Below are 12,232 nucleotides of genomic sequence, written 5' to 3'. Positions count from 1 at the left end.
TTTTTTTTTTTTTTTGAAAATTGATAACGTTAAATTAGCTCACGTTTGGTCTTACGTAAGAAATCAATTAGAACCTTCTGCTCTGCATAATATTATCTTCTATATAGAATATATTGCTAGCCTTGTAATCATTATCAATTATCTTATTAAGTTCTTGATTAATCACACTTATATCTAGCGGATTTTTTTATAAGGATATTATTATGATTTCAAGGGTTAAGGATTTAATCAAATCAGTATTCAACGGTCTTAACATTTTTGGGTAAATGGTTAGACCCTTATCAATAAATTATACAAACCTCATATGAAATTTGCCAGTAAAAACCGACTTGTAAAGAAAAAAAGTCCAAAAACTTATATATACACGATTAATATTGCACTTTAACAATGTGAAACACCTGGAATAGTAAGTCGTAACATACCACTATGCTTTTGAATCTAATGTCTACTCTATCCCATAGGTGATCGGTGGCTGAGAGCATCAAATCAAATTAGTAACGGACATGGAGTCGGTGCCAGATGCGGTTGTTAAAACTACTTAGTTCTCGAACGTTATTTATGGTCCGTTTGGGTGTTGAATACGAATACTATTCGAATATACTGTGCGAATTACGAGGTTTGACTTTGTGAGATAAAATTTGAAAAAATTTGAAAAAGTTAAATAAAATATGATTTATTTTTGAAAAAAAGTTGAATATTATTCAACTTTATTCAACTTTTTATACGAAACAAACACACCAAGCTCAAGTTATTATATATATTATTAACTGGATACTCGTTAGCGTTAATATATTTCAATTTTTTGTGTTTTAGTAGTACAACTTGAGTCTCGGTATTTATTTAGATAACACGTTCACGTCATTCTGTGTGGTTAACCGTTGGTATCCAGCTGGTTTCCCTTTACTTAGAGTAACAGCCACTGCAACATAAAAAGGCTTAAAAATAATTAAATTTTAAAATATAGTTACCTAATCTTTGACTAATTTATAATTAACCAAGCACATACAAGAACGCATTTTCTTTAATTATTTATGATAATATTTAATAAGTAGTTTGACAGCTGTCTCCCATTGATGAAATTTTCCGTCCTTCTTGCACATTTTCAAAGCTAAACTGAGACAGTTGGCTTTTTATTTATTTATTTTTTATTGTTCTCTTTTTAACTTTTCCTTTTGTTAGATTTTTTTTTTCTTTTGTTTTATTTCCACCTTGTTCTTCCCATTTAAATTAATCATAAGAATATTTGACTACGTTTATCTGTCTTAAATTTTGTCTATTCAGAATAAATTTGTTCTTTAATTATTTTTGTACATGGTTGACAGAAAATAAAAGTCATAGATAACACTTTATTGTAAGAATTTTGTTTGTGTCTATGACTATGATTTGGTATATTTGGTTATGATTTTATAGAGTTTTATACTTTGTGATGTAAAAACTTTATGCTCGTAATCTTTAATCAATGAAATACTTAAATTTTTCGTTTAAAAAATAAAATAAAATAAAAATAAAATCCTATGATGTGGAGTGTGATAGGCCCATTTAATTTCCACGTAGAAGAAACCTAGATTTATTAGCTGTTAGTTTGGATTTGTTGGGAGGATGGTTGAATATGGTGCACAACATCTCAATCGGCTCAGAAATGGGTCTGGTACTCAAAAACTTCGTTTTCAGCTGATCATCGGAAGTGGTTGTCCTTTTCATCTTAATTCAGCACCAAATCCCATTCCTAGCAATGTCCCATTTCTATCTTTGAACATACAAGAATGGGCTCCCCACATAATAAAACTAGCTAGGAAGGTTGTCGGGCAATTCGTTAAGTAGATGAGATTCGAAATTATGTTTGAATAGGAACTAGCTGTAAGGCCATCTCCAGCAGTTATGGTTAAAATAGCTATTCAAAAAGCCTCAATCTCTACTTTAACCACTGGTTTTCTTAAAATCACTCCAACAATAATCTCTATTCCACACTTCATTTTCTTTAAATAATATTTTTTTAATATTTTTTTATTGTTTTATTTTCTTTCTCTCCCTCCTCCCTCCCTCTCTCTCTCTCTCTCGGATCACTCCTCCTCAGTCCTCACCGGTGGGTTCACCAGAAATAATTTCACACCCAATCAACTTCCGGCCAAAACACTCTCCGGTCACTCCTCCTCGCCGGTGGGTTCACTAGAATTCCACACCCAATTAACTTCCGGCCAAAACAACAACAAACACAACCGAAATTCACACACACACACACACTGCCGGAAGTTCACAGCACAACCAACACACACAACCGAAATTCCACACCCACTACAAAGAACACACCAAATCGGCCAACTAAGGAAGAATCCACAGAAAATCTCCTTTCGCCGGAAATCACCCTTCAACCGTTGGACGATGACCCGCGACCCGCAATCGGCGCCTCTGCTCGACGGAAATCGGCGCCTCTGCTCGACGGAAATCGGTGCCTCTGCTCGTCGAAAATCGGCGCCTCTGCTCGACGGAAATCGGTGCCTCTGCTCGTCGAAAATCGGCTCCTCTGCTCGACGGAAATCGGCGCCTCTGCTCGATGGAAATCAGCGCCTCTGCTCGCCGACAATCGGCCCCTCTGCTTGCCAGAAAAAATCGGCGCCTCTCCTCGGTCGACCCACCTTTCTCAGATCTCCTTCTCTCCGATTCTTCTCCTTCCTTCTTCGTCGAACCCTAATAAGCGGGGAAGTGGGGGGACATGCGGGATTGCAGAGGAGAAGTGAGCGAGAGAGAGAGAGAGAGGCTGAAGTGAGGAGATGGTGAGAGAAAGAAAAAAATATAATATAAAATATAATAACTGATGAACAGTGAATAGCCAGTAGTGGCTATTCACTGTTGATGAAGTTAAGGAAAAAATTATAATGGCTATTCTGTTGGATGAAGAAAAAGTGCTAAAAATAGTCAAATTTGACTTTTTGGTTAAAATGAAGCTTCTGCTGGAGATGGCCTAAGGGGTGTGTGGCATGATTATTCTTTCCAATTTGGTTATCATGATTACTCCCACTTGTTTTTTTATTTGAAGAGTGTTTTAATTTGTCATTAAAGTGAAAATTATTTTTATGCTTTGAGTTGTTTATTAACGTAATTTTTTTTTTAAATAAAAAAACATGTCATAAATGCTACTTAGGATTCCCACGTTTTTTATTTTTTATTTTTTTTCTTTTTGAGTATGGTTGAAACAAAATACATAAACATTACATGAAAAAAATACTAGAAAAACAAAAACAAAAACAAACTAACAACTCAATAAGCTAATCAAGAAAGACTACAACCACCTCAGAACCCAAAAGAAAATTCAAGAAGGTGAAAATCAATTAAGAATGCAGCCTATAAAAGTTACGGGCCACTAAGATGGATAAAACCATCGGGAGTTAGAGAACCCCTAAATATTTAAATCTAGCCTAGCTTCCAAGGAAACCGAAAAAACTAAGAAGAGAAAGAACAACGAAAACAGAATCTCCAACACAGACAGAGTCTAAAGCTCAAACGGTTCGAGGTAAGTTGTAAACAATACAACAACACCCAACAAAAAAAATTCACAGAAAAAGACCACCAAAACCCAGAAATCAGCAACTTCATAGGCAGATAAGTTTTAATTGTGTTTTGAATTATTTATTAATGTGTTTGTTTTGAGAATATCAAAAAAAAAAAAAAAAAAAAAAAAAGACAAAATAAAAATACAAACCAAACATGTCACAAGTACTACATAAGGATTTCCAACGTTATACTTCATAGGACTTAATGTCAATTTCACATAAATAATTCTGAAATAAAACAATGTATATTAGAGAGTCTCTTTTAGGATCACATGTGAGATATGAGATAAATCTTAGGATAAGAATCATAAGAATAAAGTTCCGAAAATCGTGTAACCAAAACGCATTACGAAAAGAAGAACCAATCAGAGCATTGAATTCTCCCATCAATTTATTTGAGTAAAAAAAAAAAAAATATAAAGTAGATATTTGTACAAGGTTTTTTTTTGTTGGTCAGAATATTTGTATAGTAAGTCCAAGAAAAGACAGCCAAACGAAAGACCCGACCGTCCCCATTCGCTCACCCAACGAAAGGGAAGAACGAAAAGCAAAGCGCAATTAATTGATGATTCCCGAAGCGAGTAATGAGCGGAGAAATGCGCGGGCCAGTCGTGTTCGGCCCCACCCACCACACAGTGTTTAGTTCTCAAACCCAAACTAAACTCAAAAAAGTTGTGCGTTCAGACACAGCCCCCATGTGATAAGAACTGCAACAAAAATTCCTTCATCTTCCTTTATATTAGTTGTTACTCTCTCTCTCTCTCTCTCTCTCTCTCTCTTCCGGGAGAGGAAGACTCGTTTTCTGTTTAGCCATGTCTCAATCTCCCAGCCCCTCTTCGCCGGCTACTCCCTCGGCGCCGCCACCAGCTACGCCCTCAGCGCCGCCGCCAGCCACTCCCTCAGCGCCGCCTCCAGCGACTCCATCTTCTCCTCCACCAGCCACTCCCTCAGCACCACCACCGTCCACTCCGTCTGCGCCACCACCTGCCACTCCCTCATCGCCACCACCGTCCACGCCTTCCACCCCCTCCAACCCGACGCCAAAAGCATCTCCGCCGCCTCCTTTATCGCCGTCGAACCCAACGACGCCTCCTCCTCCTACACCGACGACCCGGAGTACGCCTCCTCCGCCGAGTTCTGGCAACACCCCGAGCACTCCGAGCACTCCACCGCCGAGTCAGTCGTCGTCGTCGAGTACGATATCGACTGGGGTTGTGGTTGGGATAGCGGTCGGTGGGGTGTTGATTCTGGTGGTGCTGAGTATACTGTGCGTGTGTTGCACCAAGAAGAAGAGGCGGCGCCGAGATGACGAGGAATACTATATTCCTCCACCTCCGGCTCCTGGGCCCAAAGGTATGAGCTTTTTCATTTTTGACCTTGTGGAGTGTCACTGAATTCTATCAATTCCAAGTTTATGCGCATGTGTGGGTTCTCATTTGCGATTTCTTTTGGGTCATCAGAAAAGGGTTGTTTATAAATAATTAGTTTGGACTTGTGTTTTTGGGTTTTCCTCTGTGATTCGAATTTATAGGGGGTTTTCACTTCATGTTTGGTTCGGGCATGTTGTATTGGCTTTTGTTTATTTTTGTTTTAGTTTTGGTGGCTATGCTAAAGAATGGATCTGGCATCTGGGTCACAGGCCTCGAAAATGTTTTTGTTAAAAAGTACGAGGAATTAATGTGTTATGTTTTCCCTCTCCGAGGTGGTCATAGATTTAACATTTTCGTGAGCTCAAAATTTTCGTTTTTGGGATTGTTGAGAACACACGCATTTGATATTCGTGTGGGTTTGGAAGAAGATCTATGGAATGGGATGAGTTACTGGGTTTTTTAAGGGGTATGTTTGTATTATTTGCATCAATGGGCATAATTTTATTGGTACTTTTATTGTTTTGGTGGATCATGCTCCAGCTATGATTTTCCAAGTTTTTTTTCTCATGCTCTTCCGATATATAAGCTTTTAATCAATGTTCCCTAGGGGGCTTAGTTGATACATGATTTCTGTTTCGCCTTTCGTTGTTTAGCAAAATGATTTTGATCAATGCTTTTCTGCCACTACAGTTTTCTCGTGCCATTTCTTGAGTCATGGAAAACGAAACTATTAACCTTAATTTTGATTAGCATTTGACTGAAATGGAAAGCATAAAACTATAATTAGCTCATTTCTTGTGTTTGATGGAATTGCCAGTTGGCCCTTACGGTGGTCCACAACAACAGCAGCATTGGCAACACAATGCTCCCCCACCTGCGAATCATGTTGGCGGAGTGTTGCAGAAACCCTCTCCTCCACCAGCAGTTGCATCACGACCACCGTACTCACCGGCAAATGCTCCTACAACACTGCAGCCCCCACCACCACCGCCTTTCCTGAGCAGCAGTGGAGGCTCTGGGTCCAATTATTCAGGGTCAGAAAATCCACTGCCACCACCTCATCCAGGAGTAGCCTTAGGTTTCTCATCAAAGAGTAGTTTTTCATATGACGAATTAGCTATGGCAACAGATGGATTCTCGGATGCCAACCTTCTTGGACAAGGTGGATTTGGGTATGTGCATAGAGGAGTCCTTCCGAATGGGAAGGAAGTAGCTATCAAGCAGTTGAAAGCTGGAAGTGGGCAGGGGGAGCGTGAGTTTCAGGCAGAGGTTGAGATTATTAGTCGAGTACATCACAAACATCTTGTTTCATTGGTTGGGTACTGTATCACTGGGTCTCAGAGGCTGCTTGTTTATGAGTTTGTTCCAAACAATACCTTAGAGTTCCACTTACATGGTAAGTTAGCTCCTTCAGCTCTAGAAATTATTCTGATTTTTTTTTTCCTAATTAACGTGTAAAGCTGTGTTGTGAAGCACCCGAAGGATGCTATCCACTTTAAAAAAAATTATTTATTTATGTATTTATTTTTTGGTCTTTTCTGTTTTACTTGCTTCTGGCTCAATTAATTGTTACTCTTTTTGCTACTATAAAAGTTTGATTGCTGATTATTGCCGGTTTTGCGTTGCAATGTTGAATCTTTTGGAAACACTATTTCAATCTGTAGTGTATCAATGAAGCCTGGCACTAAACTAAGATTCATTGTTTTGCTGGAGCTCTGGTCCTGATAAGAATTCTTATTGCAGGGAAGGGGCGACCAACTATGGATTGGCCCACAAGACTTAAAATTGCTTTAGGATCTGCAAAAGGATTGGCATATCTTCATGAGGATTGTGAGCTCTCTCTCATTACTGATCTATTTGAGTTACTGACTTTGTATTTATACTTCAATTCACATTTTAATTATATTTATATGTAGGTCATCCCAAGATCATTCATCGAGATATCAAAGCATCCAATATACTTACAGATTTCAAGTTTGAGGCAAAGGTATCAATTGCAATATTGATTTCTTGAAATCTGTTACCTTTTGAATTGTCATAAACGGTAGTTCTGCCTTATATGACTGAAAGGCTGGCTATGGTCTGCCTGAGTAAATTCCTGTTGATTTTGTTTATTTGAATTAGCTTTTGCTCTACCTTGACAATGGAATACTTCTGTCATTTTCCTCATGAGATGTGATTGCTTAGTTATTATAGTTATAACTGAGATAACAAAGTCAAATTCTTTTGCTCAGGTTGCAGATTTCGGACTTGCAAAGATTGCTTCTGATACCAATACTCATGTCTCCACCAGGGTGATGGGAACGTTCGGGTAAAGACCAACTCCTTTCATTTTCTCGTTGCTTACATCTATGGTTTTGACAGTTGATATATTTTTTTATGGAGACCTAGTATGACTCGGATTCTCCTAATTCCTGCTTTTCCAAAAAAAATTGTTTATTGTAACATCTTCATAGACTAATCAATGCACCCTGCTCTGGTTTATACTGTTTTTGTGTGCAATTTATGTTGATAACTGGAATTTCCGAGTGAATTCCTGCTGCATTGGTTTATGTTAATGTCAACTGTGCTTGATCCTCTCTTGTCAAATCTGTGGATCTCAAAAACGTCATGATAGTCAACTCTTATGCACATTGCCAGATTTATTATCTTTGTTTAGTTTTTTTCTTAGGTTTAACTAGTCTGGATTGATGTTCTTTATATGCCAAAGTCAGGATATATTCTTCAAGTTCTCACATACTCTCTTGTGTCAGGTATCTGGCTCCAGAATATGCTTCAAGTGGGAAACTCACAGACAAATCAGATGTTTTCTCCTATGGGGTTATGCTTTTGGAGTTGATCACTGGACGCCGACCTGTTGACACAACCCATACCTTCATGGAAGATAGTTTGGTAGACTGGGTGAGTTCATTATTAAACTCACTTGCTACAGGCGTGCACATGAACATACATGTGCATGCTAAGGACACAGTTTATTATCTTCCAGTTTTTCTTTAGCACATAGAAAAACTAAATTCTGTTGGCATTACAGGCAAGGCCTTTGCTTACGAGAGCTTTGGAAGATAGAAACTTTGATGCTCTGGTTGATGCAAAGCTGCAAAATGATTATGAACCCAATGAGATGGCTTGCATGGTTGCTTGTGCTGCTGCCTGTGTGCGTCATTCCGCACGGCGTCGACCACGAATGAGCCAGGTAGAGTCTAAACTTTAATTTTTGATTGCCCTGTTTATTTGCTTGCTGGACCAAGTCTATCAGATGGTCTTTATACTTGGGATAGGCGCACTAGAAAGCTTGGTCTGATGTTTATGAGCACTTTATGACTTATATTCCATGTATATGGTTGGCTGGTGGGTCTGTATGGCTCAAAAGAACAGTAAAATCAGATGATTAGACCATCCAATTCCACTCCATGCAACAGTTTTTCTGTTGCTACTAAGAGAAAGCCGTGCTAGGAGTCTTGCAGTCATCAGCAAGATCGTCGAATTTCATATTTGTATGTGCTATTTGCTAGAAGGCTTCTAACAAGTAACTATTACTTGAAACCATGCAGATTGTTCGTGCTTTGGAAGGAGATGCGTCTCTGGCTGATCTTAGTGAAGGAATCAGACCTGGACACAGCAACGTATACAGTTCTCATGGAAGCTCGGACTATGACACCAGCCAGTACAAGGAGGACATGAAAAAATTCAGGAAGGTGGCATTGGGAAGCCAGGAATACGGTGCCAGTAGCGAGTATAGTGGACCAACCAGTGAGTATGGTTTGTACCCTTCTGGCTCAAGCAGTGAAGGCCAGAACACCCGAGAAATGGAGCTGGGAAAGATAAAGAAAAACAGTCAAGGTTTCAATGGAAGAAGCTCTTGACGACCGATGCCTTTTCTTTATCATGTAAAAACCCACCCCCTTATTGTTACACGCTTGTGTCAGATTGATTGGAGGATGACATGTTTGGCATGAATTAACCCCCATTTCATTTTCTTCTGAAATATCGGCGTTTTACATTGTATTTATCAATAGTGATCATACGACAAAATAACAGAGAAACTTGTTCTATTCTTTTATTCGTTCCTTCAGCTTGTTGTCCAAATTTTTCTGGTGCTTTAGTCTTTGTTGTTGTGTCAGTTTTGCTTGTATTGAAAATTAACAGTTAGGTGGGATGTTGTTGAAGAGGCCACGACAAATTACTTAAAAGCTGTTTCCGTCTTTATTTTCTGTGTCTACAGTTTGTGTCCAAGAGTGCCTACTGCCTAGTGCCTACGCAGGTGGAAGATGTGTTTGGTGACGAAAATGAGAAATAGCTTTTGCTTCAGGCAATGCATTATGCAATGCCCGTTAAGATTCCAGTAAGTACTAATATTGTCACCGTTCATTTTAAATGAATGGCCAAGATTATGCCATGTCATCCATTTTGAGCAGAAATTAGAAATTTCCAGAATGATTTTTAGGTCCACGGACAAGGATTTTTTTATTTCATGGTAAAGATTTAAAGTTTGTGCATTTAATGATGTACATAATTTTATATTTTTTAAAAGACGTGCTAATATTAACTTTATATGCACCATTAGATAGATCAATTTTAAATCATGACCTTTCATTTGAAATAATAAGAATTCTATTCCGTCAACCACTCCTCAGGACTTACAAGGGAGGTTGACTTGCCCCTAAATTTTTTATTTTTTTAAACCACAATTATCCATTCAAATTATTACTGAATTTGTAATGTCTTCCTAAACTTCTAAAAGTTGTAAACTTGTAATGTATTTTAAGAATCAACCAAGCTCCTTCATTTAGCACCATAAAATTTTTAGGTGTACTCCATAAAAAACTTCCTTCATGCTGTGGGTTTTTTTTTTTTTTCTTGATTTTTACAAAGGGGTATTTTTGTTTCATTTAATAGGATTTAATACAAAATCCTAACGAAGGGCTAACTGAAAAGACTTGTTAGATTGGTAGGGTATATTGTAACTTTTGGAAGTTTGGGAGACATTGCAAATTGCATGTAGTTTAAGGGGGTAAGTATAATTTTTTTTTTTCTTTGGATAGTTAATCACCTTCAAGATTTTTTTAGAGTAGTTGACTACCCAAAAAAACCTTTGTGTGGGTTCCAAAAGCCTTTAGATGTGATTCGATCAATTCCAAAAATCTTTTGCAGATGGTTGGGCACCGTAAATAAAAAGGTTTTCGAGGGTGGTCGACAATCTTCAAGCTAGTTATGGTGGTGGCAGACCACCCCCTCCCCCCTCAAGCTTCTAGAGATGGTTGGCTAATCTAAGAGAGTAGTCATGCACTCCATAATTAGCTTTGGACCACTCCAAAAAGTCTCGGAAGAGTTTCATTAACTAACATCAGCTTCCTTTAAATTTTTCATAAATTTAAGGAACCAAACTACATTTTCTTTCATATTCAAATAAACTTCACAATACCATTTAAATATTTCTTAAATATTCTTTCAAATAAAATGCTAGAGTAAAGAGATGAAAGAAAAAGTACTTTTATATTAAAATAATTTTAAGGAAAGCAAAAATATTATCCTAGATTTAGGGTAGCACTCTTGGTTCCCTATGTGCTCCCTTGGTTTAGGAAACATCAAAGGAACATGTTTCATAGATTTTTTAACAATTTTTTTTTATTTTATTTAAGAAGTAAAATCATTTTAAAGAAGCTATTGCTAGTGCTCTACGCCCACGTTCATTAAAGAAAGCAGAGTTTGTTTCAACTTGCAAAGTCAAGTGATGGTTTTGGGTCAAATGGTTTGAGTCGAAAGGGACCAAAATGGTCACAAACATGGCTGAAAGGAGAAGATAATGGTCGACAACTCAGGTAACTTGGCTTCTCATGCACATGGGTCTATTATTCTATATTTCTATTTGAGGAAAGGAAATTTGTTCGTTGCAGTTGTGGACCAGACCACACAGACCTCTTTACACCACACGCAGAAAGGCAGACTGCACATGCTGAACCCAGCCACCTTACTAATTGTTTCTGCAGTTGAGCTCATAATGCTAAGTTGGTGTCCCTTTTTCTTTTACCCTTTATGACTCAACCACCTTTATGACTCTTGTTCAGGATGCCCACTACAAGACTGCGTATTATATCCCATAATTCTATTTGAGAGAAGCAAGAGCCTTAGGAAAAATTTTGTCCAAATTTCAGGGAATGAGAGAGGGGATCTCCAGCCCAAGGTACTCGGACAGTTTCTTAGATAGTCCGGGTGCAGGGGTTAACATGTCGGACATTTCAAAACTCGAAATTACCTCTCATTCCTAGTCTGAACTTCAACAAATCTTAATCCATGGGTTCCTCTTTTTATCTACAGACATTGCCATATTCCATTGGGATGTATTTGTTGCACAACCTAAATGCACAACTCTTAAATAACCTAAGACATATTGATAGGTCTCATCAATGTGTCTTGGGTTGTATAAGAGTTGTGCATCTTGATTGTGCAAAAATCATTTTCCTATTCCATTTGTTGGGTTTGAGTTTTTTTTTTTTTTTTTTGAGAAACTACAATTACGATTCTAATTACCAATAAATTTGTAATGTGCTCCCAAATCTTTCAATTTTTGCAATATTCTCCCATGTTGGAATATATACCAACCTTCCATTAGGGTTGTAATGTCCTCATTCTAGGCCCAAAATAGCAAAAATAACCCTAAAAGAAAACTTAGGAAAAATATTAAAAAAAAAAAATGAAAACGAATTATTTTTTCCTGAATTTTGTCCTTTTTTTATTTTATTTTTTCTTTCCTAAATTTGTTGTTGTTTTTTCTGAATTATTTTTTTGTCTTCTTTTTTTATCAAGTTATTTTATCATTTTGGGCTGAAAACGGGACATTGCAACATCAATAATAAATTGGAGGAAAGGGGGAGGAGGACGTTGCAAAAATTGAAACCAGAGAAACCCAGGAAGAGATGTTCATATGATTTCCCACATGAGAAGTTTGAGCTTCCAAATTATTTTCCAAAAAATTGTATTGAGGGGGTTCAAAGGGGTGGGTGTGTTGATGTTGTAAACTGAAAAAACAGAAAAGTCCACCGTTTTGCTGGGTAACCAAACCTGTTTATCAGGGGTTAGAAGAGATAAATGTAGTTTCCTCCTTTCTCTAAGCTTGTAGGATTTGAGTTTGATTAAAGCCCAATCAACTTGCATTAAACAGTTTTTTTTTTACACTATAGACTTTTATCTTGTAGCAACTTGAGATTTCATGGTTTTGACAATTCTTGGGAACAAACGTACCGCTTGGTTAGTTCCTACCCCTAATAATGTTGTTCCACTCTTTGCTTCCTCAGTAATGACCGCACGTTTTTTCAA

At 37.7% G+C, this 12,232-nt stretch overlaps 1 protein-coding gene across 1 annotated transcript; it reads left to right on the top strand.

The window, feature by feature from the left end:
• The first annotated feature begins 4,209 nt into the window (after positions 1-4,209).
• On the top strand, positions 4,210-8,990 carry LOC133857020 (proline-rich receptor-like protein kinase PERK1). The gene is made up of 8 exons (XM_062292111.1): positions 4,210-4,901; positions 5,736-6,314; positions 6,662-6,748; positions 6,835-6,905; positions 7,153-7,229; positions 7,672-7,819; positions 7,950-8,111; positions 8,470-8,990. Exons 1-8 carry the CDS (start codon positions 4,361-4,363, stop codon positions 8,779-8,781), a joined length of 1,977 nt encoding a protein of 658 aa, XP_062148095.1. The 5' UTR covers positions 4,210-4,360; the 3' UTR covers positions 8,782-8,990.
• The last annotated feature ends 3,242 nt before the right edge of the window (positions 8,991-12,232 follow it).

Source organism: Alnus glutinosa, chromosome 14 (assembly GCF_958979055.1).
Source record: "Alnus glutinosa chromosome 14, dhAlnGlut1.1, whole genome shotgun sequence".
NCBI lineage: Eukaryota > Viridiplantae > Streptophyta > Magnoliopsida > Fagales > Betulaceae > Alnus > Alnus glutinosa.
The sequence above is the reverse complement of the archived record's forward strand: the minus strand, read 5'-3'. Positions and strand labels throughout refer to the sequence as shown.

Excerpts from the sequence above, each read along its gene's own strand:
- LOC133857020 (XM_062292111.1), top strand. The coding sequence starts at position 4,361 with ATGTCTCAATCTCCCAGCCCCTCTTCGCCGGCTACTCCCTCGGCGCCG. Across the intron at positions 6,749-6,834 it reads GGCATATCTTCATGAGGATT|GTCATCCCAAGATCATTCAT; the intron begins GTGAGCTCTCTC and ends ATTTATATGTAG. Across the intron at positions 7,820-7,949 it reads AAGATAGTTTGGTAGACTGG|GCAAGGCCTTTGCTTACGAG; the intron begins GTGAGTTCATTA and ends TTGGCATTACAG.